The sequence below is a fragment of the Aedes albopictus genome, chromosome 2 (assembly GCF_035046485.1).
Source record: "Aedes albopictus strain Foshan chromosome 2, AalbF5, whole genome shotgun sequence".
NCBI lineage: Eukaryota > Metazoa > Arthropoda > Insecta > Diptera > Culicidae > Aedes > Aedes albopictus.
Genome location: NC_085137.1, coordinates 376,117,596 through 376,138,710, shown reverse-complemented (window position 1 = coordinate 376,138,710; position 21,115 = coordinate 376,117,596). Strand labels below are relative to the sequence as shown.

General features: G+C 36.8%; 1 protein-coding gene and 2 long non-coding RNA genes across 4 annotated transcripts in view; 2 read left to right on the top strand and 1 right to left on the bottom strand.

The window, feature by feature from the left end:
• LOC109425701 (uncharacterized) overlaps positions 1-18,832 on the top strand; it is a 499,193-nt gene extending 480,361 nt beyond the window's left edge. For both annotated transcript variants that reach the window (XM_062852999.1, XM_029878772.2), the window contains exons 6-9: positions 4,801-4,996; positions 16,633-16,845; positions 16,938-17,168; positions 17,243-18,832. In XM_062852999.1, the coding sequence (XP_062708983.1) occupies positions 4,801-4,996; positions 16,633-16,845; positions 16,938-17,168; positions 17,243-17,391 (789 nt within the window). In that variant the 3' untranslated portion in view covers positions 17,392-18,832. The remainder of the gene's footprint in view (positions 1-4,800; positions 4,997-16,632; positions 16,846-16,937; positions 17,169-17,242) is intronic.
• LOC134288371 (uncharacterized) lies at positions 7,192-8,205 on the bottom strand. Its single transcript, XR_009997926.1, has 2 exons — positions 7,625-8,205; positions 7,192-7,562 (listed from the first exon to the last, which is right to left on the bottom strand). It is a non-coding gene; the product is annotated as an uncharacterized LOC134288371 (long non-coding RNA).
• Positions 18,833-19,062: 230 nt separating the features above from the next.
• LOC134287271 (uncharacterized) lies at positions 19,063-19,843 on the top strand. The gene is made up of 2 exons (XR_009997174.1): positions 19,063-19,410; positions 19,473-19,843. It is a non-coding gene; the product is annotated as an uncharacterized LOC134287271 (long non-coding RNA).
• The last annotated feature ends 1,272 nt before the right edge of the window (positions 19,844-21,115 follow it).

Genomic DNA, 21,115 nt, shown 5'->3' with positions numbered 1-21,115 from the left:
GTTAACAATAACAAATTATGATATAAAAACAGGCTATGTGATTCTGTTGTTATCAATTTGCTATTCTCCCCTGCTCGGGCTCTAATACCCCAATGATTATTTCAGGAATTCTACTAGAGAGATTACTTCATAAATTGTTTCCCGAAATCCCTCCAGATTTTTTTCCAGAATTTATTCTAAATTTGAGAAGTTCCTAATACCTATTGTGGAATTCTTCCAGGGAAAATCGCTGAGGGATTCCTTTAGAAATTCAAGAATTCCACCATTACTTTTTGAGCAATTTCTGAAAACAACTACTGAAAAAATCTCTAGAGGAATCTTTGAACGAATCGCATGAGGAAATTAAAAAGAACCTTTGTAGGATTTTTTGCAAGAATCTCCAAAGGAATTTCTCAACAAATTCCTAGAGGACCTCGTGGAGCAATCTCCGAACTTTATGAAAAATAAAAACATTCATGGAAGAACTTTCCAAAAAATCCCTTGCTGAAGTTCTCAAAGAAATCCTCAAAATCCTGAAAGTGTCCCTGGAGATAATTCTGAAGCACTTTCTAGAGAAATTATTAAAAGAATACCTGTAAGAATTTTTGACTAAATCTCCAGTCTAATTCCTGTAAAATCCCCTAAAGGTATTTTTGAAACATTCCCAGGGAAATTGCTGAAGGAATCTAAGGAGGTATTTCTGATGCAATTCATGAAGAAATACCAGAGGGAATTTCTTTGCTTGGTAGAACTTCAAGAAGAATTTATTAAGAAACTTTAGAAGAGTTTCTGGAGAAATCCTTCAATAATAGAGTACCTGGAAACTATCCTTAAGAGATACTGCAGGAAGCCGAAAAACCTCTAGAGGAATTTCCAGCAAAATTGCTGTAGAAAATCCTGGGAAAAATTTTTGGAAAAAAAATTGAGTCAAAGAGGCATCCTTTAACGAATTTCCTGGTAAACATACAAAGCAATACTATTTGAACTCCTAAAAGAATATCTGTATGAATTTCTGTGAGAATCTCTGGATGAGCTCTTGCCAGGATCACTGAAAGTAATCAATCAAAAATCTCTGTAGAAATTCTTGCTGGCTTTTCTGAATGAATCCCTGAAGTAATTGCTGGAGACATTCCAATAGAATCCCTAGAGAAATTCCCGAGAAAATCGCTGCATCAATTTGTAAAAGAATATTCCTGAATTCCGAAACATTCAATATTTAATTACTAGTTCCTGAAGGAATCATTCAAATGTGTTCTGAAAAAAAATCGCTGGTGGTGTGGAGCGGATCTGATGTGATGGTTAGAACATTTGACTATCAAGCCGAGGACCTGGGATCGAATCTCAAGGGAAGTAAAGCGTGGGTCCCGAAATGAACTAGCTTTGAGTTGAAAATCTGGTTAATAAAATAGTCACTTGTGGAAAGAATGTCTGAAATAATTTTTGATATAACTTCTGGATCCCTAGAGATAAGTATGAAGTAATCCCTTGGGAAACTTCTGATTCCTTCAGAAGGGTTTTCTAAAGGATACCCAAGATAATTCCTGAAACAATCCGAGGCGAAATTTTAAAAGAAATCCATGGAAAACTTTCTAAATGAATCCTTGGAGAAATTTCTGACGAAATTTTTAAGGGCATATCTAGAAAAACGCTGTAGGCAATTCTTAAAGATTCCCTGGAAGAAAAGTTGAATGAATTTTAGGAAGATTTTATGAATGAATTAATGAATGGAGTAATTAATAAAGATATCCATTGTGTGGTTTTTCATTCTCTGGAGAAATTTCGGAAAAAAGTACCTGGAAGAATTACACAAGGAAATTTTGACGTTTTTTATCAATCCCTGGAAGATTATTTTGAGAAATTTCTGAAACATTTACTGATAGAATGTTTTGGAATATGTTCTGAAGAAATCCTATTTCTGAACTTTTGATTTTCTGAGAGAAATTGATAAATGATTTTTGTTGTAGGAATCCGTGGATGATTTTGTGAAAGAATCTCAGGAAGCATTTCTGTTAAAATCAATGGAGCAATTTCTGAGGAAACTCTGTAGGCATCCATAAACCCTGTAGTAATCCATGGATAATTTCAAAAAATAATCTCGGGAGAGCTTTTTGAAGGAAATCGAGGAAAAATGTCGGAAAGAAATCCCTACAGGATTCTCTAAAGGGATATATGCAACAATTGCGGGAGTATCTATAGAAGGATTTAGAATAAATTTCTCTGTTTTTTTTAGTTCTTGCATGATTTTTTTTCGAAATTTGTTTTGTTGGGTTTCCTTTGGGAATTCTTTCAGGAGTTTGTTCAATAACTCTTTCAAGCGTTTTTGTGAGAATTCTTTCAGAAGTTTTATCTGAAATTTATCAGAAGTTCAGAAGAACCTTTCCAGGAGTTTGACTGGGAATTCCTCAAGACTTTTCAAGGCGTTTTTTCCAACATTCTTTCGAGAGCTCCTTGGAATGTCCCTCCAATAGTTCATCTGTAAATTCTCCCAAGAATTTCTTCTTGAAAGTTCGTTTAGAGTTTTTTCATAAAGATTTGCATGAGTGCATCCAAGAATTCTTCCAGGAGCTTATGTGACGATCTTTTTAGAAGCCCCTCGGGGAGTTCATTCCTGAATCCTGAGTAACCCCAGAAATTTCTTAAGTGGTTCCTTTGCGAAATCTCCTCGAAATTTCTCCATGAATATCTCCAGGAGTGCGAGAATGAACATTGATGACCGTTTTGATACGTACGTAATGCTTTATTTATGGGAAAAGCTACTCATTTCTTTTCGATCTACAAAATTAAATGAACTTCCTTTTGCTGATCAACTGTGAACACGCGCCCAGTAGAAAGGAAGCCCAAAAATTTTACAGGAGCTCCATCGGAAACATTCCAGATCCTCTTCGAGGAATCCCACCAAGCATTCCTCCGAGATTCTCTTGGAATTTCTTGTAGGAGTTTATGCAAAAAAAATCCTGTAAGGGTGGAGTTCCTTGGAAAATTTCTTCCGGAAATTTCTCCAGGAGTTCATTAGTGTATTCATGTAGGAGTTTTACCAGATTTTTTTCCAGGAGATACACCGAAAATTTCCGAGTCTTTTAGAAATCTCCTTCAGCTCCAAATATACTTCCAAGAATTCTCCTGGGACATCTTCTAGTAGTTGATTTTGGAATTTTGCCAGAGTTTTTTCCTCAAGTTTTTTTTGCGTGTTCGTCCAAAATTTTATTAGGAATTTCTGCGAGCATACCTGTTCGAGCATCTCCTAAAAGCTTCTCCAGAAGTTCTTACAAAAATTCCTTCGAATTTTACTTCAGAAGTAACATTAAAAATACCTTAAAGATGTTCTATTGCAAATTTATGTAGGAATTTCACCAAGAATGTCACTAGAAGATCCACAAAAGAATCTTCCCAAAGGTTCTGCAAGAATTATTCAAGATCTTCCAACAAAAATTCTTTCAAAAAGTTTGTGGGGGAATTTCTCTCCCGATTCTGTTCTTGTAGTGAGTTACAGAGTCTTAAGCACAACATGTGTGTTGCTCTGGTTTGCAAAGATTGGCAAGTGAATCCGTGAAAATTGTTTAGAATGAATACTTTACTAAATTGTCTGATTTGTTCAGGTTAGGTAAAACTAAAATTTTCTGAAGTTTAAAGAACTAAAGTTTATTATTAGAAACTCCCGAAAGTGAATTTCCAGAAGGACTCCATGAGAAATATTTTCCGAGGAACTTCTGAATTCTTCCAGAAAAAAACTGCAGAGGGCCCTTTATTGGGAATTCTCAAAATAACTAAAAAGAAACGTTTGTAAGATTTTTGTACACTCTTAAAACAGTATGCCGAGATCGGCTGTGCAAATCTCGGTTAAAGTTCAATCTCGGCTAAACATTTGACGTTTGAAGTTTGATGCCAGCGGCACCCATGGGTGCTGCTATGAATAATATTGATTTTTTGCCGATGTTTCAGTTAAATTCAGGTTGCCGAGCGCTCGGCTGTGCGGATCTCGGCAAAATAATGAAAATTAGCCGAGCTCAACTAAGTGTGTAGCAACTAATGAAGAAATTCCCGAGAAAAATTCTAAAAAACCGGAGAAATGCCAAGAAAGAATTATCTGCACTCAAGTATTTTCTGAAGAAACTACAGATTAAATTTCGAAGAAATATCTGGAGAATTTTTAAAGAAAATTATAGAAGAAGCTTTAGGAAAAATCGCTAGCGGAAGACTTAGAGAAATCATTTGTGGAATAGATTGAAGATTTCTTTAGACTTTCAGAAAAAAAGCTTCATTTTTGTCAAAAATCGATGCTTTGCTATAAATATTCTTCGTAAAAACTACTACTTCTATATATTTCAATACATTTTTAGTTAAAAAAAAATCCGATATTTTTACTTATTATTTTTATTGGCTTATACGTGATTTAAAGAAACATACAAAAAAATCTTTAAAAATTGTATTTTCTTTTTTTTTTAATTAGAGCATTTTAAAATTCAAAAGCTTCCAGATAATGGTTGGCTGAAATAATATCAAAACTACTCATTTTTTTTGTAGCGCTTGATGGCAGCAGAATCTGGCATAACCTACCTAACGATGACAGTCCCAAAAAAAGTTTATCCAATTAACCCAATCCTAAACACACATGCCTGGACGCCTCTAACGGAAGCCGAGGCGTGAGCAGCTAGAAATAAAAACACAACATCCTCCCCCGAACTAATCCATTGCTTTGTTTGACTTTCTTCCATGTTCGTTTCCGTTCCGTCATGGTGGCGCCGTAATCACTTGGGTGAAACCGGACGTGGTCACTGTTTTACAAACAACACATACCCACCACCGTCGTCGTCCCTCGTAAAGGTCCTGAACCCGCTGGATGCCGTCTGTAACGTGCCCCGACCGGACGCGATCTGCGTCAGCAATCTGCGAAGCGCCAAAAAGCTCGACAAAGCCGTCCTAACCGAACGACCGGATGTGAAGATTTTCCTCCCCTTCCGGTTCTACTTCTACCGGGTGGAGGAACTGTTCACACCGAACACCTACAACAAATTCCTAGGTGAGTATTTGTGGAAAGTTTTTTTTTTTTGGTTAGTGGTTGGTTTACTTTGGGGAAAATAAACTTCAACAGGATACGTGACAATATCTAGAACGGCGAGTTAAGAAGGGGCAATCAATCAGCAAATGTATCGAAAAGGCATATGCCGCGATCTAATCAACTGATGGATAATTCTTTACCCTTCCATATCTTGAATCTGGTGGATTGATTGAAGCAGCTGCTCTATCCCACACTTCTTCAGTACGATCGAAATCTCTCCTTTTCCAAGAACCTTGTTATTTTTTTAGCTTGTTCCGAACCTCCTCTCAACCTTATCCAGTGTTGGTTACATTGGTTGAAAATCAGCTTGCATCAATAGTCCTTCAATGAAGCAAGTTGAACATTGTTGAAGCTGCTGCATCCTGCTCTTACCCATTTGTAAGGTAAGAGCAGGATGCAGCAACTTCAACAATGTTCAATCTACTTCATTGAACAGGACTAATGTTTTCCGGCATTCTAGAAACATGGCTTGCTTGTATCCTTCCAGCTTTGGATACCTTCGAAAACTCCGTAGAGTGCTGTACGTTTGCCTAAGTAGTCCATTTTGCACCAATTCTCTTAGGGGCTGTACATAAACCACGTAGACCAAATTTTGGCCATCTCAGACCCCCCCCCCCCTCTCCCCTCGTAGACTTTTGTCCATACAAAAAAATTGAAATTTGTTTGGAGCGTAGACTTTGGCCAGACCCCCCTCCTCCCCTGTTTATGAATGGCCCCATATATTAGTGTAAATTTAGTAATTTTCTGATTGTTTGTCTATCTTCTGAGAATAACTTTATGTGGTTTTGAATTCAAAATGCTCAGATATATTATTTACATTGATATGAGTTCCCATGGGCAGCATGTTGTCCAGATATCGATGATATTTAGCCCCAATTTCATTATACAGGTACACCGCGATTTAATAGATAATTAAATTTTCGAAATGTCTATAGAATCGAAGCATTTTTTTTATTATTTTTTTATTCAAAATGTAACAAAACTTATAAAAAACTGCATGAAAACTTAGTTTTTTTTATAAAAGGCTCGGAGTTTTTGGCATATATGTATTAGTAATTCTTGCTAAATAACGAATAAACCACTACCTTGCTAGCTTCTTACGATGGAAATTTTTTGTCTGTTGATTAAAAACCAATATTTTGACATACAGGGGGTGGCCAAAATGTTTGGGATAGGCAACTTTTTTTCTCCCACAAAAAAATTCAACATACTGTAACTTTTCATAGAGTGCATCAAAAAATCTCAAATTTTGACTGTTTATCAACCTGTTATATGTGCATCATTGGTACAAATTTGAGCTCGATTGAATAGTTTTTCGCAAAGTTAGAACCGTTCGGGTAAAACACTATTTTTTAGACAACTCATTTTTGAGCTGTCATATCTCGGAAACCAGTCAACCGAATTGAATGAATACTTGATACAACGTTATAAAATGTAATATTTTCTCACGGCGAATTAAGTTATACCGGGTTGAAATTTATAGAGGAAAATAAGTCAAATTTACAATACCACACAAAAATTACTAAATGTGTTCTTCCTTTAATCTGAATAGAAGAATTCAAATAACCCCCAATTGTAGAGGCGCTAGGTGAGATGAGGAAAAAATCATTTACATCAAAAATTGAATTTTTCGTCTTCAAAATTAACTAATATTTTGCCTTGGTAGTTTCTATTTTCCATTGGTAATGACTTCCATTATCATCATTCTTGATGCCCACGCCGACAGACACCGGATTGGTCAGCAACACGGAGAAAAAAGATTTGTAAATACAAACAAATTTTGGTTCAATTCAACCGGATTTCCAGGTTAAATTTGGCACAAACGACATATTAGTTTGATTTTACTACCCTGGTTAGTTAAAACAAACTAAAACATTTGTTGATGCGGTTTTCTGTTTACGAGTAATTTCTACAAACATCCGTTTGAAATAACATAAAATGTTTGTTGTTCCGCATGACAGCTCTGAAAATCATTCCCAAAATTAGTTGTTTCAAACCAAACTATGCCGTTTGAAACTACTAATATAAAGTTCACTTTGAACGGGTATGGTTGGTTGAATTTACCGACCAATTTGTTGTTTTTGCTTTGCACACTCGCCCCTTTTAGATTCCCATTATTCTTTTTACGTTAATTTGGAATAAAAATACTGAAAAAATGTTCGGCATGCTGTAACATTTTATTTATTCTTGTTTTAATTTGTGGAATACTTCACACTTCAGTTTTCTTCCGGTCCATCGCACTAGAAATGTTTATTGGCGATCACTTTCACTAATCCAGCTGCATGACGGCTGACTTCAAGCTGGTTTCCATAATTACGTTGTAGAAATATCGTCTCCGGAAGGGATAATCCATACGTTATCCTGATGGTACTCGATGAAATTGATAAACAAGCATCGAACCAGGCGGTGTTCTGCAGAGGCAGAGTAAATTTCTTTGAATTCACTGTTGTTGCCGAAAGAGCTAGCGGTATGTCGAAGATCATGAAGCTTGCGCTTCGATCTACTCTCCCAAAAAATGCGTACCGTCCTGCAATGCAATTCGAAATACTTTAGCGAATTTGACACGATTATGAAATTAATGTTATTTACCTGTGATGGGGAACGACCACATAGCGTTGGCACTTGCTAAAAATCAAATAAATATGAAAATAATGCACTTATTATGATTGCACTGATTATTTACGAACTACGAGTAGAAGTAATGGCGGTTGGTTGTGCCGGTGCAGACAAAGAAAGACATTTGTCTGTTAACAGTAGAGAAGCGGCGCGAGACTGAGGAATTTAACAAACTGATAACTTAGTTCGATTCAAACCGATATTTTAGTTGTTATTTCTACAACCAAAATATTAGTTCAACTCAAACCGTTATGCCGGTTGAATTCAACTAATATTTCAGTTTGCTTTCCACAGACCATGCCCAAAGTGAACAAACTAATGTTTAGTAAAATCAACTAACGGCTCAGTAGAAAACAACTTCCATGTTAGTTAAAAATAACCAAAATTTCAGTTGTTTACACCATTGTGCTGATTAGTAGAAACAACTGACATGGGTGGTTATTTTAAACCAAAACTACAGATCCAAACAACGGATTTACAGTTTGAATTTACTATTTAATTAGATCACCATTCAACAAACATGTTTGTTGTTTCAAACTACAGTGCTTTTTCTCCGTGTACCTACCGGATCTAAGCGCATCTGAAAGAGAATTAAATTTTCTTTCCAAAATGTGCTCGTTTGTTACTCTACGATGCGGAATTCGATATGAAAAAGTGAAAAAAGTGCACTTTGCCTATACGGGAGCGTCCATAAATTACGTCACGTAAAAATTGCCCATTTTCAACCCCCCCTCCCCCCTATGTCACACTTTTTGTATGAGACCTCTGAAATTTTTGTATGGGTTGTCACACTTTACTAAACCCCCCCCCTCCCCCCTAAAAGCGTGACGTAATTTATGGACGTTCCCTACTGCGCCATGGCAAATTTTGGCGGAGTCACGTTTTTCATAGGGTTCTCATTCCTGCCACCAGATGCGGAGAGATCGTTAGCTTCCGTTGGATTCACCTATAGGCGAATCCAGATGACCCCCAATTGTAGAGGCGCTTGGTGAGATAAGGAGAAAATCGTTTGTTTACATAAAAAAGTCATTTTTTGTCGTCAAATTTTACTGATTTTTTTCTCTACAAGTTGCTATTTTCCATTTGCAATGGCTTCCATTATCATCACCGACAGACGTCGGATTGGCCAGCTAACAAAAAATCCGGAAGATCGCCCGCCAGAGGCATAGCAAGAGCTCCTCAAATTTATCATATAAATTGTTCTTAAGTACCTACCGAATCTTAGCGCATCTGAAAGAAAAGTAAATTTTCTTTCCAAAAAGTGCTCGTTTGTTTCTCTACGATGCGGAATACGATACGAAAAAGTGAAAAAAGTGCACTTTGCCTATGCTGCGCCATGGCACTTTTTGGAGGAGTCACGTTTTTCGTAGGGTTCTCATTCCTGCCACCAGATGCGGAGGGATCGTTAGCTTCCGTTGGATTCACCTATAGGCGAATCCAGATGACCCTCAATTGTAGAGGTGCTTGGTGAGATAAGGAGAAAATCGTTTGTTTACATAAAAAAGTCAATTTTTTATCGTCAAATTTTACTCATTTTTTGCTCTAGAAGTTGCTATTTTCCATTTGCAATGGCTTCTAGTATCATCAATATCGATGACCACGGCGACAGACACCGGATTGGCCAGCTAACAAAAAACCGGAAGAGTGCCCGCCGGAAGCATTGCAAGAGCTCCTCAAATTAATCGCATGAATTGTTTGTAAGTACCAACCGGATCTAAGCGCATTTGAAAGAGAATTAAATTTTCTTTTCAAAAAGTGCTCGTTTGTTTCTCTACGATGCGCAATTCGATATGAAAAAGTGAAAAAAGTACACTTTGCCTATGCCTATGATGCGGAGGAATCGTTAGCTTCCGTTGGATTTACCTATAGGCAAATCTGACGGAAGCTAACGATCTCTCCGCATCTGGTGGCAGGAATGAGAACCCTACGAAAAACGTGACTCCACCAAAAAGTGCCATGGCGCAGCATAGGCAAAGTACACTTTTTTCACTTTTTCGTATCGAATTCCGCATCGTAGAGAAACAAACGAGCAATTTATGCGGAAATTAGCAATTTACTTACGAACAATTTATGTGATTAATTTAAGGAGCTCTTGCTATGCCTCCGGCGGGCGATCTTTCGGATTTTTTGTTAGCTGGCCAATCCGGTATCTGTCGGCGTGATCATCAAGAATGATGATAATGGAAGCCATTGCAAATGGAAAATAGCAACTCCTAGAGCAGCGGTCACCAAAGTGCGGCCCGCGGGCCGCACGTGATGCCAAATTCTCTATGCTGCCGTAGAATTTCTTGCAATGTTTCATAAGGACGTTGTTCTACTCCCAAAATAATCTAGAACAACGTGTTTAGCGTATCACAAGTAAATCCAGGAGGGGCAATACAAGCAGTTGAAAAAATAGGCCTGAGGATCACTGTCCTAGAGCAAAAAATGAGTAAAATTTTACGACAAAAAATTGACCTTTTCATGTAAACAAACGATTTTCTCCTCATATCACCAAGCGCCTCTACAATTGGGGGTAATCTGAATTAGCCTATAGGCTCTAATATATCTGATTAAAGATAACTTGAGAACAGAAGTGGAAAATCTTTGGGCATCAACACTAAAATGTATTGACATTGACGTAAAAGAGTTACATTTTTTCGAGAAAAATCCAAAAAATGTCAATCTTTGATAACTTTTTTCAACGTTCAAAAAGTATCTATATTTTAATAGTTTGTGAAGCATTTGTATATTGTTAGTGTACGTTCAAAATTTCATTCAATACGGTTCACTGGTTTCCGAGATATGACAGCCCAAAAATGAGTTGTTAAAAAAATAGTGTTTTACCCGAAGACGGTTCTAACTTTGCGAAAGATTAATCAATCGAGCCCAAATTTTTACCAATGATGCACATATAATAGATTGACAAACAGTCAAAATTTTAGATTTTTTGATGCACTCTATGAAAAGTTATAGCATGTTGAACTTTTTTGTGAGAGAAAAAAAGTTGCCTATCCCAAACATTTTGGGCATCCCCTGTACACAATAACGTTTAATAAAAACCCCACAAAATTAAAAAGTTCAGAAATTCATTCAGGAATTCATTTGAAAATGTGTCCCTTTTCAGTTCCTGAAGTGGCTCCTTAGGAAATTGAAAGATTCGTGACAAGCTCTTGATAGAGCGTAGCTACTGGAAGTGCTGTACTTGCCTAACGATTTTTCTGTACCAGTAGTGTAGATTTGTATCGCTATATGCTCGGTCGCCTTTTGTTGAAATTCATCATGTTACAGATTATTACAGAAAAGTGTTTCTTCAGAAGTGTTGCAAAGAATTCTTTTAAAAATATTTTTAAGAAAAATTCCTTCAGAAATTTGGCCAAAAAATCCCTTTTAAAAATCTTTCAAGGATTCATTTGGAAATTTTCTTCAGGGATTTGTTCAGAAATGCCTCCTATTCTACAAATTCCACAAAGAATTGTTTCAAAACGTCTTACTTTCAGCGACGCCTGCAAAAACTATTCCAGTGTTTTTCAAAAAATGTTTCAGAAGTACTTTCAAAAATTTGTACTGGGGTTACTTTGGAAATTCCTCCAAGGATTTCACCAGAAATTTCCACAGCAACTTTCAATTTCTCCATAAATTCCACTAGGGATTTCTACGGAAGTTTCACAAAGAGTTGTGCAAGAAAGTTGTGTATGAGTTTCTGCAGAAATTCTTCCAAGGATTTATTTAGCAAATTCTTAAGAGATTCACACTATTTTTTCGGGACATTTCCAGATTATTTTTTTTCCCAAAAAATCTTTTGGCTTTTTCATGCATTCTCCCAAACGATCTTCCAAAGGGTTTATTCCAAAACTTTCTCCGGGGTTTACTTTAGAAATTGATCCATGAAATTTTATTTGAAATGTTAATTTTTATAAGGAAATCCTTCAAGGACTCTTTTCAATCCATTCGGGAATTTTCTGCATGGATTCCTATAGAAACTGCCCTAGGAATTCCTTCAAAAATTTTTCGATGGTTTTTTTTTCAGAAAATCTCTCATTGCATTCTTTTATTAAAAATTCGACCAATAATTTCTTCAGAAATATTTCCATTTTTTTTTCCTCCAGAGATTTCTTTATAAATTTCTCCAAGGATTATTTCGAAAAAAAAAACCTTCCACAGATTTTATAATAATTCTTTCATGGACTCTTGTTGACATTCATCCTAGGATACATTTTAAAAATCTTTCACGAGTTCCTGTAAAAATCTCCAAAAGATTCTTAAAGAAATTATTTCAGGGAAAGCTTTGGAAACTCCTCGTAGATTTACTTTAAAAAATATTCAGGAAATCTTAAAGAAATTCAGTCAAAAATTCTTTTACAAAATCTTCCAGGGATTTCTTTAGTCTTTAGGATGTCCTTCAGAAAATTCTCCATGAACTCCTCAAGAAAGTCTTGCACGGTTAGCTTCCAAAAATGTTGCATGAATTCCTGTAGAAAATACTTCAAGAATTCCTTTCAAAAATCTTGCACAGATTGTCCCAGAAATTTATCTATGATATTTTTTTCAGAATTTTGTTCTTCCATAGAGATTCCTCTAGAAATTTTTCAAAGCATTCATCTAGAAAACATTCCATGAACTTTCTCAAATAACTCCATGGTTTTTTTTAGAAAATGATTCACGAATAACATGTCGGATTCCAGGGAATTTCAACCAAATTAGCCCAGGACCTTAAGCTTTCGGATATTGCTTTGAACAAAACGAACGACTCATTTTAATCGTATATTCGGACGAGTACTCTGTCGTATATCTCGATTTCAACTGCCTATATTGACTGTGGGTACAATTCATTTGGATAGATAAACAAAATATAATGCTGCAGATTTATTCAGAGGTGTTCATTTTTCTTACAACATACATTGAGAACCAGAAACTAAGAACTCCTTAAAAAAATTCTCAGAGACTTTGTAAGAAATTTTCTGCAATGATTGCATAAGAAATTCTACAAGAGATTATTTAGGAAATTTCCAAGATTTCTTAACATTCCTTTAGATCAGTACTTCCCAAACTGTGCGCCGCGGCGCCCTGGTGCGCCGTGGACATTTCTCAGGTGCGCCGCAGGCTTTTGGACCAAAACACAAAAAACATACTTTTATTATTGAAGGCGGAACATTTAAGGTACCCCGGGGCAAGTGGCACCTAAAAAAATGCTAATTGGGTTTGTCATGCCAAAAAATTCTAAACATAAATAATTTTAGGATTCTAATAGTTCTGAAAGACATTGTTCGTATATTTCTTCATATTAACGGGCGTTAACACTGTTTCAAAATATTAACATTCTATATATTTTCATTATATAAAGCGTAGCAGATCTTCATTTACTCTATTTCACGGGGCATGTGCACCCTATTCCGATTTTTTGTACAAATGACTTAATATAGTTGCTGGCAGCTGCATACAAGGTAGCATAAATTATAAATTTCTTATACGAATAACATGTTAAGATGTTTAATAACGAATCACAGAAAAAAAAAGTTGATTTAACTCTAGCAGCTCGTGCGAAACAAATTGATTTTTTAAACAAAAAGCACCATAAAATCAAATGAAAGAAGGTTTCAAAACTTGCTTTTCATGTAACATAGTTGATGAATCTCTTATTTATTTATTTCAACTTTAAATTTTAATTTTGAAAGAGGGAAAAGCCCTCTTGAACGATCTCCATTTGAAATCTTTCTCAAGACGACACAAAACTTCTTTATCTTATGTTTGTGTCGCTTAACAGCCTTTTCTGTATTAGCGTGCAATTCATAGTAAATATTCCAGATCTTCAAGCTGTCTCAAAAGTTTCGGGACGAAATTTTTACTCACATCACTATCGAAATGTTTTAGTTTGTCTTTCAGCCATAGGCTGTTCATCTCCTTATCGTAAAAAAAAAATCTTCCACAATTTATTAGTTGATTTCGTGCATGATTTAAGTTTTGTCTCTCTTGCACGACCCCTGACGGTCACTGCTAGCCGTGCTGGTAGGTTCTAAACAATTCATTTTTATATCTATTTTCCCTAAAATGTGATAAACTATTTACATACAACAGAACACATTTTAAAGTTTTGCCAGAAATTTCAAATGTATGTCAGACTCTGTGGATCTTCAAGCAATTTTTAAAATTATAAGAAATCATGACATTTTTACGATTTGTGTTTGGAATTTTGAACTTTTAACTTTGACATTCAAATTAGTTGTAGAAAGTTGTTGGTGCGCCGCGACATTTTTAGAAATTTCAAAAGGCGCCGCGTTAGCAAAAAGTTTGGGAACCTCTGCTTTAGATGTTCCTTCAAGACATGTCTCTTGCAGATATTGCTCTAAGGATTTTTTAAGAAAGTCTGAGAAAATCCTCCAAGGATTCCATCAGAATTTTTTCTACAAATTCATGCAAAGATTATAATAAGTATTTTAAGGGAAAGGCCGGAAGACATTCTTGCAGAGATTCCTGCAAAAATTCACACAGAGATTTCATCACAAATTTGGCAGGGTATTCCTCTATGTATATTTTCAGAAATTCCTCCAGGATCTGCTCCAAGCGTACCTCTAGGAATTTCTCTATGAATTTCTCCAGGAATTTAATAAAAAAATGTTTATGAATTTTATTGGGGGATTCCTCCAGGACATTTTCCAAAAAATATCTCAATAGGTTTTGTTAGGTATTCCACTACGGATTTCCAAATGTTTCTTTAGGTATCCCTTCCATTTTTTTTCTGTTTTGATTCTTTCAGGAATTCATTTACATTTTCTTCAGATTTTTTTTAATTCCTTCTGAAATTTCTTAAGCGATATTTTCGTAAATATCTCTAGAGACTTCTTCTATATTCCTAGAATTACAACCAAAATTTCAGCAGGCATTTCTTCAAAAGTTTTTCCATGGATTCTTTCAGAATTTGTTCTAGCAGTCTCTTCAGGAATTGCTCAAGTGATTCCTTCAGAGATTCCTCCGGGAATTCATCTATGAGAATTTACCAGTGAAGAGATGCTGAAATCGGGGAACCTTGACTAACAGGTCTGATTTTGCCATAACAGCACTGGAAATAGTTTATCTCTCAAATAATAAATAAAATATATAAATAAAAAATATAAATAAAAAATAAAATATCTCTAAAATCTTGTCAGTTCTCTGCCGAAGCGTTACAATGACCTTTTATGGAATTTACTACAAATTTTGGAATTCAATCAACTGAGTATATGCCAAAATAGTATAAGGCATCTATCAAAAATATCAGGAACTAGCTGTCCCGGCAAACTTTGTTTTGCCAAGCTGTGGTGGTTTGACAACAGTAGGGCTTAAAACAGCACCGCACTCTAGATTGGTTTTATTTCGATCATGTTGATTTTCTTCCCAGTTCATCAAAAATCAGTACTTTATCAATGTTCTTACTTTCTTAGTTGATTTTTGTAACTTAATGTACATATAAACACAGCCACTACGAATACGAACCGAACCGTACAAGAGTCATGCTGATCGGTTCATCCGTTCTTGAGTTTTGTTGCCTCAAAGGAACTTCAAACTCATTTATATATATATATATATATATATATATATATATATATATATATATATATATATATATATATATATATATATATATATATATATATATATATATATATATATATATATATATATATATATATATATATATATATATATATATATATATATATATATATATATTACAATTCTCAGTGAGGAAGTCGTAAAAAATATTGAAAGAAGTTTGCTAGAAAGCTTTGAGGAAAAATATGACGAATGGGCAGTTTGCATGCATCCGCCAAAAATGTTGTCATTGCTAAGAGATCTGTAAATACTATCGCCAGACCCCATATACTCCTCTCATCGTGATCATCGACAAAGCGAGAGATATTTATAAAAAACTAGCTGTCCCGGCAAACGTCGTTCTGCCTGCCTACTGTGTTTTTGACATGCAGCTCTGCAGAAAAATGCCCCGAAAAATGGAATTTCAAACTTTCTAGTTTTCGGTGCGTTTCCGGTCGATTTTTTCAATTATTTTTTCGTACGAACACGTCGGAGCCCTGCACGAATCAAACACTGAAAGAATGATGTAGATCTGTTGGCACGTTCCTGAGCCTATTCGTGACATACAAACACCATTCCATTTTTATTTATATAGATTAAGTTAGAAAGGGAAGTATGAGATTAAGGTAAATATATCGGCACCAACATTTCAAAAGGGCGTAACTGCTTTTGCAATCAATGCCTTCTCACAGAGCTGTGGTTCGTATTTCATTCATCTCACGCAATTCACATCCATTAATCGAAAGAGGAGGATTTTATCTTTCTATTTGTGCTAGTGGATTGCTCGAGAGGGATGGGATACGCTCCACAGCTTTGTGAGAAGGCATTGGTTGTAAATGCAGTTACGCCCTTTTGAAATGTTGGTGCCGAGAAACTTAGTATATCATGAGGTATGCTTTGGCGCTATTAAGTATGGGTGCACCACAAAACAGTTTATCAATATGAAATGCTCCGCGTGTCAAAAAGCTGAAAACCCCTGCACTATAAGTCATTATAACACAAACTGCAAGTTTTAAAATGATTGAATATTAAAAATATTACTATTACTGATCCAATGAGGTCTGTACTACGCGTTACTCAGTCTGTACGTACTGTGTCTTATCGGACACTCCTAACTATTCATGTTTAAGTACATTCAGCATATAGCCGCATCACACCACGAATAAGGGGTCACCTGATTAGTGGCCTCTCACCACAGAAACATATGTTCGTAATGCTGTTATAGCCGTAATGCTGAGATAACCGACATGACATTACACAGTTGTCTAGACCTGTCCAGACTGTTCGAGAAAAGAAGTGGTCATTGTTGATCAACGTCATAATAGTCTGAACATCCGAAAATTTATTTCCCAAAACATACTAATTAATTTATTTAACAAAACACACTTATTATAGAAAAAATCACTCATCCGACCTTATTTCGCCTTTTCCAGTTGCGCCGGGCGGTGATCACCTGATTTCGCTGATTGACGAAATTTCCTACGTGTCACCGCCATCGCCAATGCTGTCCCAACTCGAGGACATCCCACCGGAGCAGTTCTGCAACGGTGACAACCGCCCGCCAGATTGCGGCCCGAACTGCATGTGCACCCACACGGTTGATATCCCCCTGAATGCGATCGTCGAAGTCGTCCTGGTAGATGAAGGTGAGTAGAACCGCCTACATATTGCTGATTTCTGGAGTAACTAGAATAATCAATGACTAACTACTTTTGTTTCGGGGTCTTGTCTCCTTCAGTCCAACAAGACAATCTGAGCCATCCGTTCCACTTGCACGGTCACTCGTTCAACGTGATCGGTATGGGCCGTTCGCCCGATACCACCGTCAAGAAGATCAACCTGCGCCATGCTCTCGACCTCGATCGTCGCGGTCTGCTGAACCGGCAGTTCAACCTACCCCCACTGAAGGATACGGTGGCAGTGCCCAACAATGGCTACGTGGTGATGCGGTTTAGAGCCAACAATCCAGGTATTGTTCGATCAATATCCCAGTAGTAACTGAAACACATGACCTTTTTCATGTTTCCGTCGTCTCCTTCGCAGGCTACTGGCTCTTCCACTGTCACTTCCAGTTCCACATTGTGATCGGCATGAATCTGGTCGTCCACGTCGGATCCAAGGCCGATCTTCCCCCAGTGCCACCAAACTTCCCGCGGTGTGGAAACCACATACCTCCAATCCGGTTCAACTAAGGGGATCCCACCCCTGAGAGTTTAGTTTTTAGGCAGCGTGTAACTGTTGTTGTAGGATAAGCGACCTCCCTGCTGCGGCAGGGAAACTCAGACAGGAAATCGAGAGAAACAACTGTAATGACTGTATTGCTCATGTGAATCGATCTTCATCTATGCGGCAAGATAATGTGAGACAGACAGACAACCTGACCAGACGAACGTACAATAGAAGCGAGGAAAGCTCTATATTAGATAGGAGTTTGAGCCACGAACGAGTGTAGTGAAGAGATGTGTAATTTTTGTTGATACGTAAGCGCTTCGTTAGTTTGTAATTTAGACCAATTGTATCGTTATGCTCAACTGACTGTCCTTAAGTTTATTTTTTTTTTCGGTTAAAGTTTTTGTATCTATATGAGTTTGAGTTGATTTTTCCCTCGAAAGACGATAATATATTAACAAAATAATTATATATCTTAGGATAGGTAACTTAAATCCAGTTATTCCATTGACTTTACGTGTATCGAAAGAGGATGTTCATCAATAGCAAACTGGTTCTGTAATAATGCCCAATGGTAAGGTACAAGAAAGATGCTGAAATTTATGAAAATGGATTGACTTTCGGAAGCTTTTCAAATATCCGTTGCGTTGAATACCATAAGAGTAGAATAATTTCAAGTTTTTTACACGAAGAAAACTTTGAAGCGGACTTGGAGTGATCTTTAAAGCTGAGAACCTGAGATCAAATCCCACTCCTGATGAACAAACCAAATATAAGTTCTTCCTTTGGACACAGACAAACAGACGTAACACTTGCAAAATTTCCATCGATCACGCTTTTAACGATCATTTGTGGCTTTCACAACCAGAGGCGCGCGCATCGTTTTTCTATGCGTTTGACGTTTCACACTAGCGCCTTCTGTTGACGATATTGCACAACACAATGATTCGTGCAACTTTTCCACCAGGTGATGGTAGTGTGAACTGGGCGATGGATTTCCATGAAAATCGCTCAAGGTGTTACGTCTGTTTGTCCGTGCTTTGGAAGTCAACTGAAGCCGTGGGCATAAACAAATAGACATAACACCTCCAGTTCACACTACATCACCTGGTAGTTTCAAGAAAAACTGCGTTGTGCAACAATACCACCAAAAGGCGCTAGTGTGAAACGTCAAACGCAAAGAAAATGTAGGAGAGTGCCTCTTGTTGTGAAGGCCGCAACTACAGTAGACGTTCGGTCGGTGCAAACGGTTTAACTGCAATGCTTTTTAACTGCAAGTCCGGTAAGTGCAACAAATTTGCAGTTATCGCACCGCCAAACGTCAAAATGATGCGCCATGTTAGCCCAAATTAACAGTTGGGCCACGTTCACGGTTATTTTATGTCGATTGACAACCTGTTGACATCTGTCAGTCGTTGCAGTTATCGAATTTCTTTCGCTAAGTGAAACGTAAACATCACGGAGAAAAAGCACTGTAGTTTGAAACAACAAACATGTTTGTTGAATGGTGATCTAATTAAATAGTAAATTCAAACTGTAAATCCGTTGTTTGGATCTGTAGTTTTGGTTTAAAATAACCACCCATGTCAGTTGTTTCTACTAATCAGCACAATGGTGTAAACAACTGAAATTTTGGTTATTTTTAACTAACATGGAAGTTGTTTTCTACTGAGCCGTTAGTTGATTTTACTAAACATTAGTTTGTTCACTTTGGGCATGGTCTGTGGAAAGCAAACTGAAATATTAGTTGAATTCAACCGGCATAACGGTTTGAGTTGAACTAATATTTTGGTTGTAGAAATAACAACTAAAATATCGGTTTGAATCGAACTAAGTTATCAGTTTGTTAAATTCCTCAGTCTCGCGCCGCTTCTCTACTGTTAACAGACAAATGTCTTTCTTTGTCTGCACCGGCACAACCAACCGCCATTACTTCTACTCGTAGTTCGTAAATAATCAGTGCAATCATAATAAGTGCATTATTTTCATATTTATTTGATTTTTAGCAAGTGCCAACGCTATGTGGTCGTTCCCCATCACAGGTAAATAACATTAATTTCATAATCGTGTCAAATTCGCTAAAGTATTTCGAATTGCATTGCAGGACGGTACGCATTTTTTGGGAGAGTAGATCGAAGCGCAAGCTTCATGATCTTCGACATACCGCTAGCTCTTTCGGCAACAACAGTGAATTCAAAGAAATTTACTCTGCCTCTGCAGAACACCGCCTGGTTCGATGCTTGTTTATCAATTTCATCGAGTACCATCAGGATAACGTATGGATTATCCCTTCCGGAGACGATATTTCTACAACGTAATTATGGAAACCAGCTTGAAGTCAGCCGTCATGCAGCTGGATTAGTGAAAGTGATCGCCAATAAACATTTCTAGTGCGATGGACCGGAAGAAAACTGAAGTGTGAAGTATTCCACAAATTAAAACAAGAATAAATAAAATGTTACAGCATGCCGAACATTTTTTCAGTATTTTTATTCCAAATTAACGTAAAAAGAATAATGGGAATCTAAAAGGGGCGAGTGTGCAAAGCAAAAACAACAAATTGGTCGGTAAATTCAACCAACCATACCCGTTCAAAGTGAACTTTATATTAGTAGTTTCAAACGGCATAGTTTGGTTTGAAACAACTAATTTTGGGAATGATTTTCAGAGCTGTCATGCGGAACAACAAACATTTTATGTTATTTCAAACGGATGTTTGTAGAAATTACTCGTAAACAGAAAACCGCATCAACAAATGTTTTAGTTTGTTTTAACTAACCAGGGTAGTAAAATCAAACTAATATGTCGTTTGTGCCAAATTTAACCTGGAAATCCGGTTGAATTGAACCAAAATTTGTTTGTATTTACAAATCTTTTTTCTCCGTGATGTTGCAGTTATCGAACGTTATGAGGATTTAAAATGATTATTAAATGTGTCGTCGATGAAAATTCGCCAGCGTTGCGTCTGTCTTTGTGTGCCTAGATGAATTAGCCCAAAGCCAATGAAAATCTTGTTAATGAAGTTTAAAAAATGCTGAAAACTCTTGACCCAGTAAACACCAAGTCTTATATGATGTTGAATAGGATGCTAAAGTGGAGGCCATATACGTATGTACATGCTTTCATTTAACCGCGTGTAAAGTGTATGCATATTAGCGTGGTTCAATACATCGTTTTTGCTCCACACCGCTTATTCGATTCGTAACCAGATTCTATGCTTTTTCCCAAAATTTGAGCTAAATTGTTTGAAAATTGAGAGTGCACAAGCCCTGCAAAGTTTATATGGGAATTACTATGGGAAAACGGCGTTTTTCATTCAATTGACCGTAGCATTTCCCCAAATACCCTAGAGTGTTAGTAGACTCCTGGTACTCCTAGGCTACTCTATCAGCTATAACTTTGCCGAAGACCACATTAAAATCACAGATAACAGACGTTTAAGCTCGAACAAAAATACGTCGAAATCGTGTGTAAAGGATTTAAGTGTACTTCAACGCCACCAACGGAGACTGCCCCGCGTTAAAGTCGATTTGACCCCACGATGGCAGTGTTCATCGTTGAAATAGCCTACAAAATGACACGAGCGCTGAACGGCCAAAAACGGCGAGCACTGGAAACAAAAATGACAACACAGCAATGTAAGTGATGGGACGCTAGCGACACCGAACGGGAGCATAATCACATACTCTGATATGACCGTTTCCAAGTCTTACCCATGGCAGAAAGCAAAGATAGACGTCTGTTCTC